Source organism: Calliphora vicina, chromosome 5 (assembly GCF_958450345.1).
Source record: "Calliphora vicina chromosome 5, idCalVici1.1, whole genome shotgun sequence".
NCBI classification, from domain to species: domain Eukaryota; kingdom Metazoa; phylum Arthropoda; class Insecta; order Diptera; family Calliphoridae; genus Calliphora; species Calliphora vicina.
The window spans coordinates 52,790,525-52,809,168 of NC_088784.1; the positions used below are offsets into that span (position 1 = coordinate 52,790,525).

The 18,644-nt window shown below is 27.1% G+C and overlaps 1 protein-coding gene across 1 annotated transcript in view; it reads right to left on the reverse strand.

The window, feature by feature from the left end:
- Pde8 (phosphodiesterase 8) overlaps positions 1-18,644 on the reverse strand; it is a 73,649-nt gene that overhangs the window by 23,258 nt on the left and 31,747 nt on the right. The window contains exons 6-9 of the mRNA XM_065514474.1: positions 12,436-12,490; positions 12,230-12,328; positions 2,206-2,316; positions 1,492-1,664 (exon numbers count right to left, since the gene is read on the reverse strand). Of these exons, the coding sequence (XP_065370546.1) occupies positions 1,492-1,664; positions 2,206-2,316; positions 12,230-12,328; positions 12,436-12,490 (438 nt within the window). The remainder of the gene's footprint in view (positions 1-1,491; positions 1,665-2,205; positions 2,317-12,229; positions 12,329-12,435; positions 12,491-18,644) is intronic.

Sequence of the window (18,644 nt, forward strand, 5' to 3'; positions counted from 1 at the left end):
TGAAAAATAAAATTTCAATTTCATTTATATTTTTATGTTGTTGAAAAATTTTTGAAATTTTCCTTGGAAAATTTTTTATTTATTTTTATGATTTTCAGCTACAAAATGAGCAATAATGCGCGAAATTGATTAAATTTTTTTAAGGGGATGATATGCTTAATGTTTATGGATATTTTATTATGTATATTGATATTTTTTAAGTTTTAGATATTGTTGATTTTCATCTTAAAATTTTGGCCAATATATGGCTATTATGCAAATAGTTTTGAATTAATTCATTAGAAAATTCAATTATAATGCAATTTGTTATAAAATATTATTAAATTTATGCAAAACAAGCAAAAATTTCCGTCATGAACAATTTTATAATATTTATGAACATGTTCTTATTCTGAATGAAAAAAGTTTGGGAAAAAAAAGTCAAGTTCGATTAATAATATTTATTACAAAATTCATTCCAATTATGAATTTCTTTTTTCTGTGTATCCGGTTTATTTAAAGGAAATAAACCAACGTTTTGAAAAGGTTAAAACGTAACAATATGAACAGGTTATTTTTATTTTTTTTTTAAGTATTTAATCCATCTACACAGAGTTGAAATCAAAATCAAAAGGGTAGTGGCTAAATTCTAATTCAACTGCTTAATCATTCTTGGACTTCACTAGCTGTTGATGGCAATTATATGTCATTCGCAAATATGAACAATCTTGTGAAAAGTGAAATGGCCTGGTTTCAATTAGTTCATATTATCGCAAGTAATTATTTGTTTTATAACTGCTTTTTTTTCTACTCAGTTGCAATGGCACATTCTATTTTTTAACAGGTAACGACTTCTATGAGATCTTAGTATCAATATATTTTTAAGACATTAATTGTAACTAGTTTTAGGAATATTAAAGTAATGTCACATTTATAAACAGTTGTGGTAAGTACTTGCATTCAATACACATTCAAATATCATAATTTAGCAAAACATGTCAAACAATTTCCTACAAAAACTGTTAAAGAACTCTTTAACAAATTGACTGCCACGTCGGACACATATGTGTGACACTGCACTATGCGGTTTACGCCACGTCGGACACATATGTCCGACACGACTTTTATTCTCTCTAGCCATGTCAGACAATAGTGCTAGATTTTAAGAATTTTTTCGATGTTGTCTGGAAGTTTCTCATCAAAACTGTAATCTTCACATTCTTCATCACTTTCAGAACTTGTACTGAGTATTTTTTCTAACTCAGTATCCCATAAAAAATTCCAAAGAAAATCCTGTGGCCCCCAGCATCTTATTTGCTGAAAGTGCCTTGGCAGTCAATGTGTTAAAGTCGGTCGTTGCAACCGTTTCAATAGGAAACTAGTTCCATAAAATTTCAGCTCAAAATTTAAATTTAATATGTCCAAAGGTCGTCTTTTTAAATTCAAAAAAGTCGAATTTAAAAGGATTTAAAATGTTTATTAGTAGGTACATTAGTATTTAGTTTAACATACCTGCCAATACACGCAACTGGTACCACCCGTACATGCATTGGAATGCCATCCTGATTTTTTCTTTTTACTGTCAGTATGCCATCAAATTCTCGTATACCTTTGCCCGAGTTGTGATTTATAGAGGAAACATCCGAGACAAAGATTTCGGCCAGCGGCTTGTTTATAATTTCATCCTATTTGAAACCAAAGAATTATAAAAATAAATTAATTGCATGTAACCACAGATGGATATGTATGTATGTCTGTATGTATGTATGTATGTATGTATGTATGTATGTATGTATGTATGTATGTATGTATGTATGTATGTATGTATGTATGTATGTATGTATGTATGTATGTATGTATGTATGTATGTATGTATGTATGTATGTATGTATGTATGTATGTATGTATGTATGTATGTATGTATGTATGTATGTATGTATGTATGTATGTATGTATGTATGTATGTATGTATGTATGTATGTATGTATGTATGTATGTATGTATGTATGTATGTATGTATGTATGTATGTATGTATGTATGTATGTATGTATGTATGTATGTATGTATGTATGTATGTATGTATGTATGTATGTATGTATGTATGTATGTATGTATGTATGTATGTATGTATGTATGTATGTATGTATGTATGTATGTATGTATGTATGTATGTATGTATGTATGTATGTATGTATGAATGTATGTTTGTATGTCTGTATTCTTACCAATCGCATATTCAGCAGCCTTTCTGCAGATCTGTTGGCATACTGAATTCTTAGGAGATCATCGGTAATAATGAGAACTTCTTTCAGTCTATGTAGTGCAGTGTAAAGAGCCTGTAAGATAAAATCATATAAAAGAACATATGTACATTAGGCATATATAGGGTTGCCAGATTCAGATTTGCAAAAAGCTGGACTTTGGGGTCTAAAAAGCTGGACAAATCAAAAAAAACTGGAGATTGAAAAAATTACTGAGAAAATGTTAATTTTAGTTTTGTGTAAATAATTTTTATTAAAATATATTTTTGCTACAGTGAGAAAAAACTTGGAAAAAGACAAAGCGTGGGTTGTAGGTCTTATTGAGTACATTACAAATTGTGTCAAAAACTTTTTTGAACTTTTTCGAAAAAAATAAATCGTCATTAAAATAAAAACATGTGTATTTTTAATTTGTTATTGATTGATTCCTATTATTAAATTGTTTTTGTTTTTTCGTATCTTTTTATTATTTATTAAATTGCAATGCAAGGTGCTTACAAATAGTAATGATCTGACCAACGACAAGCAATTTAAATAAAATGAGTTTTATTTTCTGACGGAAAAAATAAAACTCCTCAAATGAGTTTTTTTTCTGCCGGAAAAAATAAAAGTCCTCAAAAGACTTTTATTTATGACGGATATTTAAAACTCTTTTTTCGACAGTTTCATCGGAACTTTTATTTTTACGTTGAAAAATAACTGTTAACTTTGTCTCCGTTGACTCTAACATAGTGATTTTTTGATTTCAAATTTTCTGGATAACCGTTATTTACGGTCTCTGAAAATAACTCAAAATTTTGAGGGTGTTTCAAAATCTTTGAAAACGGGGGTCTACAACCCCCACCTGGTCGCTTTTTAAGTTTTTACAAAAAGTGTTTTTAAACAAATTTAATAAAATATTTTCATTTCATTCCTTAAAATTTATTTAACTATGATTTAAATTTGTTCGGTTTAGTCCGTCATATACATATTTATATTATTAAATTCTAATAACACTGCCACTTTATTTCGTTTTTGAACTTACAGATTTTGTCCAATTCCAAACCTAGAGGTTTGCAAACCATTTTGAAAATCTTTACAAACTTTCTCTAAATTTGTTCATATTAATATTTCAGCTCAAATCAGGTCGAATGACATTCGGTTTATTTCTTTAGTATAAAGATTGTTTAAAATAGTAGAAACTCTTTCACAAAAAGCTTTGCTTACTGGTATTGAAAATACGAAACATACAACTTTTTTTAAAATCACGAATTCATTTTGCGGAAGTTTTTGTAAATCTACCCAAGAAAATATGTTTTTTTTTTTAAAATTTAAAAATGCTATTTTTAAAAAAAAACGATTTTCTAAATAGCTGACCGCTGTTTTTAAAAAGTCTTCTACTTCAGTCTTAAAGTTTTTGTTCATTAGGCGAAATTTTTTTCAAAATGTTGGTAACTTTGGTGCCAACAAATTTTTAATGTTTTCTACTTTTGAGGCTATTTATAAGTACGGTCATTATATCGAGCAACTCTAAAACTGTACAAGAGTCATTCTCAAGAGCTCAAATAGTTGTATGAAAATTCTGCATTATTTTTTGCATAAAATATAAAAATGCTTCTGATAATCCTTAATTCATCATTCATAAATTCCATATGACACGTATTCCCCTAAAACTTTTTGGCATTAATTTTTTCATTTCTTCTTAGTAGTAAGTAAATTTGAAGTAATAAATAATATAGAAATAATTGTCGAAAAATTCTATTTAGCTGGATAAATGAAATTTTAGCTTGAAACTGGACAGGTATCAAAAAAGCTGGACAATCCAGCCAAGTCCAGCCAGGCTGGCAACCCTAGGCATATAACTAATTTTGGCGAAATTTTTGGCATACCACCACGTGATGGCCAATGTTGTATAAGTAATGAAAATCATTTTTTTAGGTCATTTGGAATCAGAAACATTACGCACCAACACCAATTTCTAAAATAAACCAAACTTTTTTTTCTCTGAGAAATTATATAAATAATTTCATAATTTTTTTTTGCACGTGTGAGGGTACTTCCCTTATTTAAAAATTATCTTTTGAAGTATGTCCGCAGTTATTATTAAAATAAAATATATTGTATTTCAAAATAATTGAAAATATTTAATGCAAAACTTTATTGCGTTTGGTGCATGAACTTTTTTAACAACCGCGAAAAAATAATACCGTGGTTTTTTATATTTTTTAATGCTCTATTCGACTGTGCTATGCCAATTTGCATAATTGCAAAAATTGTCAATAGTTATATCCCTAATGTACATATGCATTAAGATTTAAGAAATACAATTATTTCTTAAGGCCAATAACAAAAGAAACCAAAGAAACTGATTAGTGCTTAGTAGGGGGGCCCTTAATGAACAAAAGTTGGATTTTGGCCATTCTCACCCTCCAGTTTGGTGAACATTAGTAAAAAAAAATCATCCTGAAAAATTTTTAGGTAAATCGGTTGGGGATAAGACGTGCCACAAGCCCTCTGAAGGTTTGAGATGCATTTACAAGGGGAAAAATGCATTTTTTCAGTTTTTGTAAAAATTTTGCCATTAAAAAATTACTTTTGCAATTTAATTTGAAAGAATCGAAATGTGTACGTAATTATCGTTCTAATGAGACATAAAAAACAGAAATTGGTCGAAAAATGTTAAAGTTATTAAAAATTCGCCAGGCCATTAACGTGTCTCAGGCCACTAGAACAAAAAATGTAGGAACAAAATTAAAATATTTTGATAAATTACGAACAGATTTCGATTCTTTCAAATTAAATTGCAAAAGTAATTCTTTAATGGCAAAATTTTTACAAAAACTGAAAAAAATGCATTTTTCCCCTTGTAAATGCATCTCAAAACTTCAGAGGGCTTGCGGCACGTCTTATCCCCAACCGATTTACCTAAAATTTTTTCAGGATGATTTTTTTACTAATGTTCACCAAACTGGGGGATGAGAATGGCCAAAATTCAACTTTCGTTTATTAAGGGCCACCCTAGTGCTTAGAGTATGCAATAATACTTTTTGGTAATATTTTCATATCTCACGCGGAGTAAAATATGTTGTAAAAACAAACAAATAACAAATTTGAGCCAGTTTGAGAAAAAATAAAGGTAGGGTCACACTTTTTTTAGCACAAATTTGTTTGACGTGTTTACTCTTACAATTGTTTTGTAAGATCAAACAGCATCAAATAAACTAAAACAATTTTTTTTGTTTTGAATCATCCAAAGTAAAATATGTTTTTGGAATAAATAAAGGAATTCAAATATATTTTATTAAGTGGTTACGTCTTTTTCGTCAAATATTTGTCATGTGTGACCCTACCTTAACACATTGACTGCCAAGGCACTTTCAGCAAATAAGATGCTGGGGGCCACAGCATTTTTTTGGCGTAATCTCTTCGAAAACGTCAATATTGGAATTTAGGCTACTGTCAGTAATATTTACTGCTTAGAAACAGATTTTTTTTTATAAATAAGAGGGTCTTACGAAATGGCGAAAAGGAATTTTTTATGGGATACTGCGTTAGCAAAAATACTCAGTAAAAGTTCAGAAAGTGATGAAGAATGTGAAGATTACAGTTTTGATGAGGAACTTCCAGACAACATCGAAAAAAGTCTTAAAATCCAGCACTATTGTGCGACATGGCTAGAGAGAATAAAAGTAGTGTCGGACATATGTGTCCGACGTGGCGTAAACCGCATAGTTCAGTGACACACATATGTGTCCGACGTGGCAGTCAATGTGTTAAACAAAATTTCTGTTGCAAGACCGATTCCAACTAATTACGAAATAATTTTTTTTCATTAAGGATATTTAAAAAAGTCTTCAAAAAATCAGTCTTTTTTTAATGCTTTAGATTTGGAAACACTTTTGACGCATTTTCCTGATCTGGAGTATACTAACGGTTTCTGGCGAACGGTTTAAATTGTTAATTTGTGTATGTATGTTTCCTTTGTTCCCCTTAAATTGTTTACCCGAAAACCAGTATCTTAAAAAGTCGGGTTTTGGATACTCTATTCGTATTGTGGCAAGTTTTGATATTTTTGTTATCACCAGGTCATCCAAAATTATGCAATATCATATTTTTTTGCTGTGCGTCGACAATCTGAGTTTGTTATTTATCCGTTTCAGACAATTTTAAGAATTTTGACATCGATTTGATAGTGCATATTTTGTTCTTTACTGCATATTTAACTTATAAAGGTATATTTTTTTTTTGCATATTTTCTCTTTTTTTCATTATTTTGTTTTCTTAATATAATTTTATTGTTTGCATTATAATTTTTCATATAAAAATATACACACAAAAATATCAAAATTTAACTGCTTGAGGCAGTTATGGTGTGGCATTAACATTTTACGTCTAATATAAAATTTAATTATTCAACAAATATTCAGAATATTAAAATCCATCGAAAACCTCGAGCTCAAAGCACTTTGATATATTTATAAAAATTGTAACGAAGAATTCATTAAAAAACAATATATATGGATATCAATAGTCGAAACAATGGATGAAAAAGGAAGAAACATAGGAAATGACATGGTATTTTGAGTTTCAATGATAAAACTGCAAAAAAAGTTTATTTTCTGTATTTGCCGCAGTCTTAAATACAACAAATCATTCCACTATTGTAAAGCTTTTTGATAATTCTATTTAAATTTTGGAAGCTGAATTTATTTAGATGTTAAAATATACATACGTGATGAATGCTTCAAAATACATTTCATTCAATTGTTTAAGGTTTTTAAAGCTTTTTGTAGATAGACACGTTTGGAGAAATTTATACGGAACATCTACTGATCCTATGAACATTTGGGCACGTGGATTGAGAATGAAAAATATTATGCTACTAATTACAAACAAAAATTGAAGTATTAGTCATTTTAAAAGATGAGACAAATCAATTGAATATGTTTGTCTAAGAAACTCTACGGAAATCTAAAACAAAGATTTAGTTTGAAAATTTGAAAACATAAGTAAACACATCGTTAGTATAAGTAAACGCAAACGTGCCAAGTCCCATTTTTTGAATTTTACAGGAGAGACAAAAAACGTTCTATCTTCTTTAGATCTGTAAACGCAGTTCTGAAATGACTTTAGAAACTGAAGCCATTTTTAGGGACATAGCTCTTTTGATTTTGTGTTTTTTTGGCTGGACTTAGCACATTTCCTTATAATAAAATTTAATTTCTCGTTTTATTATTTTACAAATTGGTTTTATTATTTTATATTATTTAAATACATAAAAGACAGTTTTATGTATTTTCCTGTAAAGGAAAATAACTCAAAATCTCATATTTTTTAATAATAAACATAAAAAATAAATTATTCGTGTGGTAAATCGTCATAAAGTTTATGATAATCTTTTGGTAGAGTGGTTTTTAAAAATTGCAAGTCTTCGTATTTTTTGACTGTTATATTTCATCTTTCCTGTTAAAGATGCTGCAAATTAGGAAACTCAATTGCTTCTATATTTTCATTAATCTTCTGCGGCATTTTTTTCCATTCTTCAAAAAAATTTAAGTTCAAAATAAATTTCACTTTTATGAGTGTGTAACCACACTATAGTGATTACATCGAAAAATATTAGTCTTCAAAGTATTATAGCAAATATTATTGAAAAAATAGATTTAAATAGCATATTCAATGTTTTTTGCTGGACTTAGCACGTTTTCTTATTATTTTTTTTTTGTGGACTTAGCACTTTTATGTATCACTGAAAAATCATCAGTTAGAAACAAAATAACGAAATTTTTTATTGCAAAAAATGTATCTTATGTTTAACTATCTTTCTGCATCAAAATCTTAATTTCAATCAAAAGTGGACTTGTTACGTTTAAGTACTAAGCTAGCGACATATTAATTTATAATTAATTGGATCTAACAATTTTCATGCTTTAATTTTATAACTTTAATTTATGAACCCAATATTTGCACAGAAAAAATTATGAAAGAAATATTTCCAAACAAACGCTTGTTTGAAATAAAATTTATATTTTAGTATTATTTTTATTTGGTTTTATTAATATACATATTTATTGATTTTAAATTTTGTTTTTAACAATGCTGACAACTTTTTAAATAATCAAAAACGCATATTTATTCTTAATTTTTTTATTTATTGTACTGCAAATCAAGAACGTTTTTATATTACGAAACATTTTTATAATTTGTTAAACCATAGGCAACACTTCTACACAAACAACTTTTTTTCTTTACAAATATTTTATTTGGCTTTAAGAAACATTTTAATAGAATCGAATATTTTTTTTAAATGACTTTATATTTTTTTTTGTTTACTATGAAACAAAAACAAATTTATGTAATTTGACAGACAGTTGGAAAAATAAATATTAAAAAAATATAACATTTTTATGTAAATGGGTTTAAATGTTTGTCCATTTTGTGGTCTGCATTGCCCAGACCGGGTATTGTTGAACTGAATGACGTCGATAATATTGGAGTTCATGCTTAACGTTCGGTAAGTATGATATTACAATAGTTGGCAATACTGTTAAGCGTTCCTGTGCAATTTAGATTTCCAGATGATTGTGTGCCTATTCTGGCTATTCTTCTAGCGATAATACTTAATAAATGGTAAGTACGCTTGATTATCAATTAATAATACAAATATGCTAATAAATACAGTTCATAATGAATTTTTCTCAATCTTCTCGTAGGTGAAGAATATTCAGTGTTATATGGAAAGTGCGCAAGTTTGGCTGACATCTCACGCATTCATTCCTGGATATTTTCTATTAAAAATGTCTATAAAATTATTTTATTTTAAAAACATTGTATTATTCAAAATATTGTGTATTTTCTATAGAAAATATTATTTTCAGCAGTATTTTCTATAGAAAACATTTTGTTGTTGTAACAGTAAATGTTGTTTATAACAGTATTTTCTATAAAAGTTTTACTAATTTTTAATTGTATTTTTTATGAATATTTTTATTGATTTAAATATAAAATTGTTTGAATTTGTACTCAAAACCAATTATTTGTTTTTATTGTTTTATTAAAAAAATTGTTTGATATTTGGAGGATATTCAAATATTATATTTTATTAATAGTAACAATATTTTAATAAGAAAAAAAAATATTTTTTTTCAATAAAAATATTACGAAATGTAGTGTTTGATTTTGTGAATTTTGTGATAGGTCCTATTTCAGTAAAATATTTGTTTGATTTTATAAATTTTGTGTTTGAATACGAAATTTAGTTTTTTCTGTGTGCTTTACTTCATATATATTTTATTAATAAAACTTTGAAATAAAACAACAACCAACTATTTTTAAGTGCATATTTTTATATTTTAAGATCATATTTTTCATTTTAATTATGAATTTAAAAACGAAAAATATGCTCTTAAAATATATAAAAAATAGTTGGTTTTTGTTTGATTTCAGTTTTATTTCAAAAATAAATAGGATTAAATTTCGATTTTAATGACTACATAAAAATACCCAGCAAAAACTTGGTAATGACTTGTAATTACTGAACTGCTTACTTTTTAATGACTACTACATACCACCTGCATTACATATAAGTAGTTTAGTAATGGCTGGAATATAATCTGATACATAAGTACTTGCTTATGAGCTAAAGTCTAAAAAAACAAAGTAAACAAACAAAACAAATAATCAGTTACTTTTTCTCAATTTGCGCATTTATTTTATTGCATGTTTATTTTTAGATAAACAGAAAATAATATAGTACTACTGAGTGAAAACCATTATTTGATGCACAATAAAATAACTAAGCAGTGGTGTAGTGAGTAGAACATCAGACTAGCAAACAGATAGTTCTTGGTTCGACTCTTGGCTGCGACCTATTTTTTTTTATTATTTTTTGTTTGCAAATACAAAAATCTATAAATAACTCTACAACAAAACAACTTATTTAACTGCCTATTTGTAAGCGAGGGTGGTAAGTACTTGCCTCCAATGACATCACCGTGTTATAATAATGAGTTAAAAAGCTATTGTGTACGTAGTGAATAGTAGGTATATTAGCTTTTTAACTCATTACCTTTCAATGTAAGTTTTTGCTGGGTAGTTTGATTCGATTCATTTTATTATTGCAATAACAGTAATTTATTGCTTGTTTACTTGCGTTTTCAAAATTTTAAACTTCCAATTTCTTTCTCACTTACCCCCATTAACACGAAGTCTGGTTAGGTGCTAACTAATAGTTATACTGGGGTTAGAAATTAGTAGCATAAAATTTTACGTCCTGAATTCACATGGCCCAATTTTTAAGGGATAAGTACACAGAAAAAACTAAATTTCGTATTCAAACACAAAATTTATAAAATCAAACAAATATTTTACTGAAATAGGATCTATCACAAAATTCACAAAATCAAATACTACTTTTCGTAATATTTTTATTGAAAAAAAATATTTTTTTTCTTATTAAAATGTTGTTACTATTAATAAAATATAATATTTGAATATCCTCCAAATATCAAACAATTTTTTTAATAAAACAATAAAAACAAATAATTGGTTTTGAGTACAAATTCAAACAATTTTATATTTAAATCAATAAAAATATTCATAAAAAATACAATTAAAAATTGGTAAAACTTTTATAGAAAATACTGTTATAAACATTTTCTACAGAAAATACTGTTATAAACAACATTTTCTATAGAAAATACTGTTATAAACAACATTTTCTATAGAAAATACACAATATTTTGAATAATACAATGTTTTTAAAATAAAATAATTTTGTAGACATTTTTAATAGAAAAAATATCCAGGAATGAATGCGTGAGATGTCAGCCAAACTTGCGCAATTTCCATATAACGGGAATCCAATAACACTGAATATTCTTCACCTACGAGAAGATAGAGAAAAATTCATTATGAACTGTATTTATTAGCATATTTGTATTATTAATTGATAATCAAGAGTACTTACCATTTATTAAGTATTATCGCTAGAAGAATAGCCGGAATAGGCACCCAATCATCTGGAAATCTGAAATTGCACCGGAACGCTTAACAGTATTGCCAACTATTGTAATATCATACTTACCGAACGTTAAGCATGAACTCCAATATTATCGACGTCATTCAGTTCAGCAATATCCGGTCTGGACAATGCAGACCACAAAATGGACAAACCCATTTACATAAAAATTTTATATTTTTTTAATATTTATTTTTCCAACTGTCTGTCAAATTACATAAATTTGTTTTTGTTTCATAGTAAACAAATAAAATATAAAGTCATTCAAAAAAAATATTCGATTCTATTAAAATGTTTCTTAAAACCAAATAAAATATTTGTAAAGAAAAAAAGTTGTTTTTGTAGAAGTGTTGCCTATGGTTTAACAAATTATAAAAATGTTTCGTAATATAAAAACGTTCTTGATTTGCACTGCAATAAATAAAGAAAATTTAAGAATAAATATGCGTTTTTGATTATTTAAAAAGTTGTCAGCATTGTTAAAAACAAAATTTAGAATCAATAAATATATTAATAAACCCAAATAAAAATAATACTAAAATATACATTTTATTTCAAACAAGCGTTTGTTTGGAAATATTTCATTCATAATTTTTTCTGTGTAGGGAGAGAATGTTCTACATACATTTCTCTAAATGATTCTATTCTACACGAAGTTTTATAAAACAATTTTTTATCATTTGTATCAAAAACACGATGGATAAAAACTAAAAATTACAATGAAAACAAGAAAGTAATATTAAGAAAAAAAATATCCATACCAGGGATGGGGTATCAGAACTCTTTACAAAATAATTAAGAACATATTGATTGGGCCATCTAAAATGGGTTACTATATTCTGATATATGACGACTATGCGATTTGAGAATTTTTGTCCTAAAGTAGAATTTTACATAAAAAAATCCGTTTTTTGGATGGACCTGGGCCCTCGGTATCAAACATTTTCAAACCATTTACGTAATTAATAGGTTTACAATAAAAAGCCTTACCTGTTGTGTTGATATGACATTGTGTGGCCGTACTATAGAGTGAAGCGTCTGTTTTAACTCCATTGTGCACATTGACAAATTTGTGCTTTCAGCCATGCACTAAAATCAGGCAGATGTGTAGATAGAGATAAAGAAAGAAAGAGATGGAGTGAGTATGTGTGTGAATTACATTTGCATACGTTTGACATGTGCGTTTAGTTACTTACTCTATTAACGCCAGCGTCTAATAGTGCATTCAGTACATCGTCTCTTTCTGAAATGCTATAAAAATATAAAATAATATTTATTCATATCATATAAACATACATATGTATATACATATGTATCAGAGCTGTAAATGAATCATTAATTTTTGAATTAATTCGCGAATCATTCACACAAAAAAATTTAATTTAAATGAAATTTGAGTCAATTCAAATGAATTTGGTAAAATTGAATTGCACTTCATTTCCAATTCATTAGAATTGATTTTGAATTAATTCAAATGAATTAGAAAAAAGAATTAGCAATTCATTTCCAACTCATTTGAATTGTTTGAAATTTGTATTTTTTTGAAATAAATCTAACATAAATACAGGTAAGCCTGCATTTACTCGGTACTTTATTTACGCGAATTCGATATTACGCGAACTCAAATTAGCAACCATTTTTTCAAATGCGCGACTTTTTTTAAGCGATTTTTATATAACGCGATTTTATATAACGAAAAAAACACAAGAGAATAACAGATTTCTTTTTTGAAAACTTCGTTAATTTTTATAATTTTTTTGTTATGTTTATGTATTGGAATATTTTGTTTTTTTAATTGACATTTTTTCCTTAATTTTCGATAAGAAATATTTTTTTTAGTTGAGTTTTTTTACTTTACTTTTGTTTTAAGTATGTTTTTAAAAGTACAAATAAAATAAGTTTACTTAAATAAGTCGCCTTAAATGCAAACGGACGTAACTAAATTTGTATTGTTTTTGCAGGATACGTTATAAAATCAATAATAATAGAGTATTCTTGGCAATTGTTCAATCAATCAAATACTCGATTTTGAATTTTTGTGTTGTTGTTGTAGCAGCAGTGTTTGCTGAGTTGACAGCCCTTGGCCGAGTGAACTCGGGTCATTCCGGTGCGTAGAACCGGCTGTTGTGGAAATGTTTTTTTTGTAGTTATGTCCGCTTTCATTTAAGGTGACGATATGTATGTACATATGTGTTTTCTATTTAACGCGATTTTTAGGTCCCAATTTCTTTTTTGTTATGTGACTGATGTATTGTTTTTTATATACGCGAAATAAAAAAATATTGGCCGCACAAAAGCATTTCGTTCTAAATTAGAACCTCGTTTTACGCGAATTTGATTTACACGCTATTTTTTTGGGCCCAAAAAACCGCGTAAATGGAGGCCTACCTGTATTAGCAAAAATTTGTCGTTGTGTAGTTGTGGGTCACAAAATTTTGAAAAGAATTAATTGCTTCTTGAATATTAAATGTGTTTCGTCGTTCAGCGTATTGCAAAATAAAAATCAGTTCTTCTTGAAGAAACAAACTGCAAACACCATGTTTTCTTTGATCAGGTTCGGATCCAGGACAAGGCTTTTAAATTTTTGTACTGAATATTTTCATTTTGGTAGGAGAAATTTTTCTTTCCTCCTAGAGATCTGCTCTTGAATTCGATTGATTGCAACTCATTTTTGTTTTCGTTCTTTTGAATTGCTAATTCTTTTTTCTAATTCATTTGAATTAATTCAAAATCAATTCAATTCAAATGAATTAGAAATGAATTGCAACTCATTTTTACAAATTCATTTGAATTGGAAATTAATTGAAATTCATTTCTGCCTAATTCGTTTGAATTGATTTAAATTTCATTTGAATTCATTTTTGTTGTAAAATTAATTAATTAAAAATTTAGCTAATTCATAATGAATTAAAATCAAAAAAAATGATTCATTTCCAGATCTGATATATGTATATGAAAAAGCGGTACAAATTTTAAAATAGGTGGAAATAAGAAAAACTGCTTTCATTATCTTAACACTATCTTTTTTTTATTATCTAGTTTCTAAATATATTAAAGAATTTGGTTTTATGTAATGGAAAACCAATAGGATTCGGTTTTTCTCGGTTTTGGATTAGTTTATTAAATATGGTATTATAGAAAGAAGACATATTTAGCATAATATGCAAAAATTACTATCAAAAATTAGATCATATGTATGTTGATAACTCATAAATAACGGATTTTGTGGTAGTCATAACTCGATTTGAAGTTTAATTGTCAGGAGTTATGAATCACATTTTTAAATGAATTGGTAAGTTTCTTTATTAGAATATTTGACTCCCATACGAACCTTAAACAATTAATTTACCTTAATTAATTGCGCAATTAGGAACATTTACGAAATTAAGGCGTAAAAAATGTAGCTCAATTTATAATAAATTGCGCAATTAATTAATAATTGCGTAAAATTCGAAATGCAAACCTTGTCGCAAGTATTTTTACTGAGGAGAATGTTCAGTGAGAAGAAAAAATTATGTACAATGGCAAGCCTAATGTCAAAAAAGTAAATAAACAAAAGAAAAAGAAAAAAATAAATGTCCGGCGAAGTTGTTTTTAAGTTTATTTAATTTTCTAAACAAATTTAATAATTAATAAATAGTTAAATAAAGTCAATTATCGCCCATGTTCTGGTTTTACAATCAGAACGAAAGTGAAAATTTTCGAAATTTTTCGTGTTCTTGCGATCAAATCAGAACGTTTTTTCCTTTTTTTATTCGTTTATTCCGTGTAAAAAAATCTGATCGAATGTAAATAGAACATAATTTTTTTCTAACAAATATCCATTATATTATACATTTAGTGCTTATTATTTAAAATTCACTCTTTTTTTTATTTATTTCTGGTTATATTATCATTTTTGGTATAATGTTTATACATTAAAAAATTATTTAAAAAAAATAATTCATTTCATTCGTTTTTTCTTGAAAATGAGCAAACTAAATCGGTAACGTATATTTAAATGCTTTTTTTAATGATATTTTGCTTTCACCATAAAATAAATATTAAAAACCATTAATATATGTATTTTATATTTTGAAATGTTAAGATTAACATATTTTGTAATAACTATCATAAAATATACCAAAAATGATAATATAACCAGAAATAAATAAAAAAAAGAGTGAATTTTAAATAATAAGCACTAAATGTATAATATAATGGATATTTGTTAGAAAAAAATTATGTTCTATTTACATTCGATCAGATTTTTTTACACGGAATAAACGAATAAAAAAAGGAAAATAAATTAGGGTTTTAAATAAATATTGATCAAAATTTACAAAATTTTGTCAAATCAGAATTATTTTTATTAAAGTTCGAAAACCAGCGCTGCCAATATAAATAAACATTGATAAAAATAGTGGTGCCAGCATAATTCAGTTAACATTTGTGCAATTACTGGGTTATAAATAAATTTTTAAACAAGTAAATTAAGTGTAAAATAACATTCTAATAAAGTTAAAAAATGTTGTAAATCTGTTTTACAACATTTTTGTAATGATAAGTACCAAAACAAAATTACCTTATTTGAGGAACTAACATGTGGCATTTCTATCAGAACATATGTTCGATCATATGGTGATAAAATACGCGGTAACAGAATTTAATAAAAAGAAAATATGTTTAAAAAATTGTTTCGGTGATAAAAAACAAAATGTAAGTTACATATTTGTGAGAATTTAATTCGTATGTTTTATAACAAATATCATCTTTGTAGGGGCAAACATAGAAATGCCAAACAAGATGCGATAATCCTCAAATTTATCTCTGAGAATTCAGGAGTGGCTAGAGGTTTTTTAAAAGAGACAAAATTGTTCTTGAGGAAATGTGGTCCAGGCTTAAAGACGATTTCAACAAGGCAGGTCCACCAGAAAAATACATAGGAAGCTGGAAAAAAGTAAGTATGATCCCAATGTTATTGAATTAAGTACTAGTTATTTCTATACATGCACATATGTATATACATTAGAGTGACAATCAGTTGTATGGAAAAAATTTTTTGTTAAAATTTTGAAGAGTGCCGGGTGGAATATTGTGACACTATGCCTAAAAGTTAAGTGCTGAAAATTTGAGCCAAATCGGTCAACGATTTCTGGACGCGCATCGAGGTCAAAGTTCAGATATATGCAAAATTATACTATTTATATGGAATAAATAGGTGAAACTCGTTAAATTTCTGCATTGTTTTCTAGAAATGTATAGATTTATTTATATTAATGAATATTACATTAAAAAAATTTTTTTGGAAGTTAACCCTGCATCTCCTTTGGGTCAAAATGACCCAAAAACTGTATTATTGCAAAAATTGAGGAAAAATGCAAATTTTTCAGATATTTTAAAAATTTTGCTACTAAATAAATACTTTTGCAATTGAATGCAAAATAATCGAAATGTGTACGTAATTATCGTTGTAATGAGATATAAATGACAAAATTTGGTTAAAAAATGTTAAAGTTATTACAAATTCGCCAGACCATTAACGTGTTTCAGGCCACTTGAACAAAAAATTTAGGAAAAAAAATTAACATATTTCGAGAAAAATTAAAATAAAAGCTAATTTTTATTTAAAATATGTCCGTATTTACTTGTGTATGAGTTTTTGTCTTCGTAGGATACCGTTAACCTATTCGCAGGTATGGCCAAAAAAAAATATTTTTTTTAACGGCTGTTTCAAATCTCCATTTTCAAATTTTTAAAAATTTTGTTAAACAAATTTCAGAATTTTTTGATCATCACATTGGGATTTATTGAGATCAAAATAGGGAATAAAAATATGAAAAAATTATGTCAATACCTCTTCCAGTTTTTCCGTACCTGCGATTTAAATTTTGCGATTTTCAAGAAAAACTATTTTTTTGTCCATATTTAGGCGAATGAGCCCAATTTCCTTAATGTTATAAATTTTAATTAAAACCTATTCATAATATTATAGTCCCTGTAATTTTAAATATGGTCTGAAAGTTTTACTAAAATCGGAAAACGATAACCTTAAATCGTGAAGGTCAAAGGTCAAATTTTTCAATATTTTGAATTTCTAAAGAAAAGATGGCGAAATGTTATATATTTTTGGGCCGATTTTAATGAGACTTGAGGAAAGTATAACTTAAAGTCCAGAATTTAAAATAACGGTACAAAAATGGAATTTAACTCTTAGCAGCACTTGGGGTCCAAATTACCCTCAACATTTAAAATCACGAAAAACACAGCCATTTTTGACCCCAAGTGCTCTTAAAGGACTAAATCCATTTTTGCACTGTTGTTGTAAATGTTAGACCCCAATGTATATTTTGCTCAAGTTTCATTAAAATCGGCCCAAAAATATATAACATTTCGCTATCTTTTCTTTAGAAATTCCAAATATTGAAAAATTTGACCTTTGACCTTCACGATTTAAGGTTATCGTTTTCCGATTTTAGTAAAACTTTCAGACCATATTTAAAATTACAAGGACTATAATATTATGAATAGGTTTTAGTTAAAGTTTATAACATTAAGGAAATTGGGCTCATTCGCCTAAATACGGACAAAAAATTTGTTTTTCTTGAAAATCGCAAAATTTAAATCGCAGGTACGGAAAAACTGTAAGAGGTATTGACATAATTTTTTCATATTTTTATTCCCTATTTTAATCTCAATAAATCCCAATGTGATGATCAAAAAATTCTGAAATTTCTTTAACAAAATTTTTAAAAATTTGAAAATGGAGATTCGAAACGGCCGTTAAAAAAAATATTTTTTTTTGGCTATACCAGCGATTAGGTTAACGATATCCTACGAAGACAAAAACTCGTACACAAGTAAATTCGGATATATTTTAAATAAAAATTAGTTTTTATTTTAATTTTTCTCGAAATATGTTAATTTTTTTTCTAAATTTTATGTTCAAGTGGCCTGAAACACGTTAATGGTCTGGCGAATTTGTAATAACTTTAAAATTTTTTAACCAAATTTTGTCATTTATATCTCATTACAACGATAATTACGTACACATTTCGATTATTTTGCATTCAATTGCAAAAGTATTTATTTAGTAGCAAAATTTTTAAAATATCTGAAAAATTTGCATTTTTCCCGAATTTTGGCGATAATACAGTTTTTGGGTCATTTTGACCCAAAGGAGATGCAGGGTTAACTTCCAAAAAATTTTTTTTAATGTAATATTCATTAATATAAATAAATCTATACATTTCTAGAAAACAATGCAGAAATTTAACGAGTTTCACCTATTTATTCCATATAAATAGTATAATTTTGCATATATCTGAACTTTGACCTCGATGCGCGTCCAGAAATCGTTGCCCGATTTGGCTCAAATTTTCAGCACTTAACATTTAGGCCTAGTGTCACAATATTCCACCCGGCA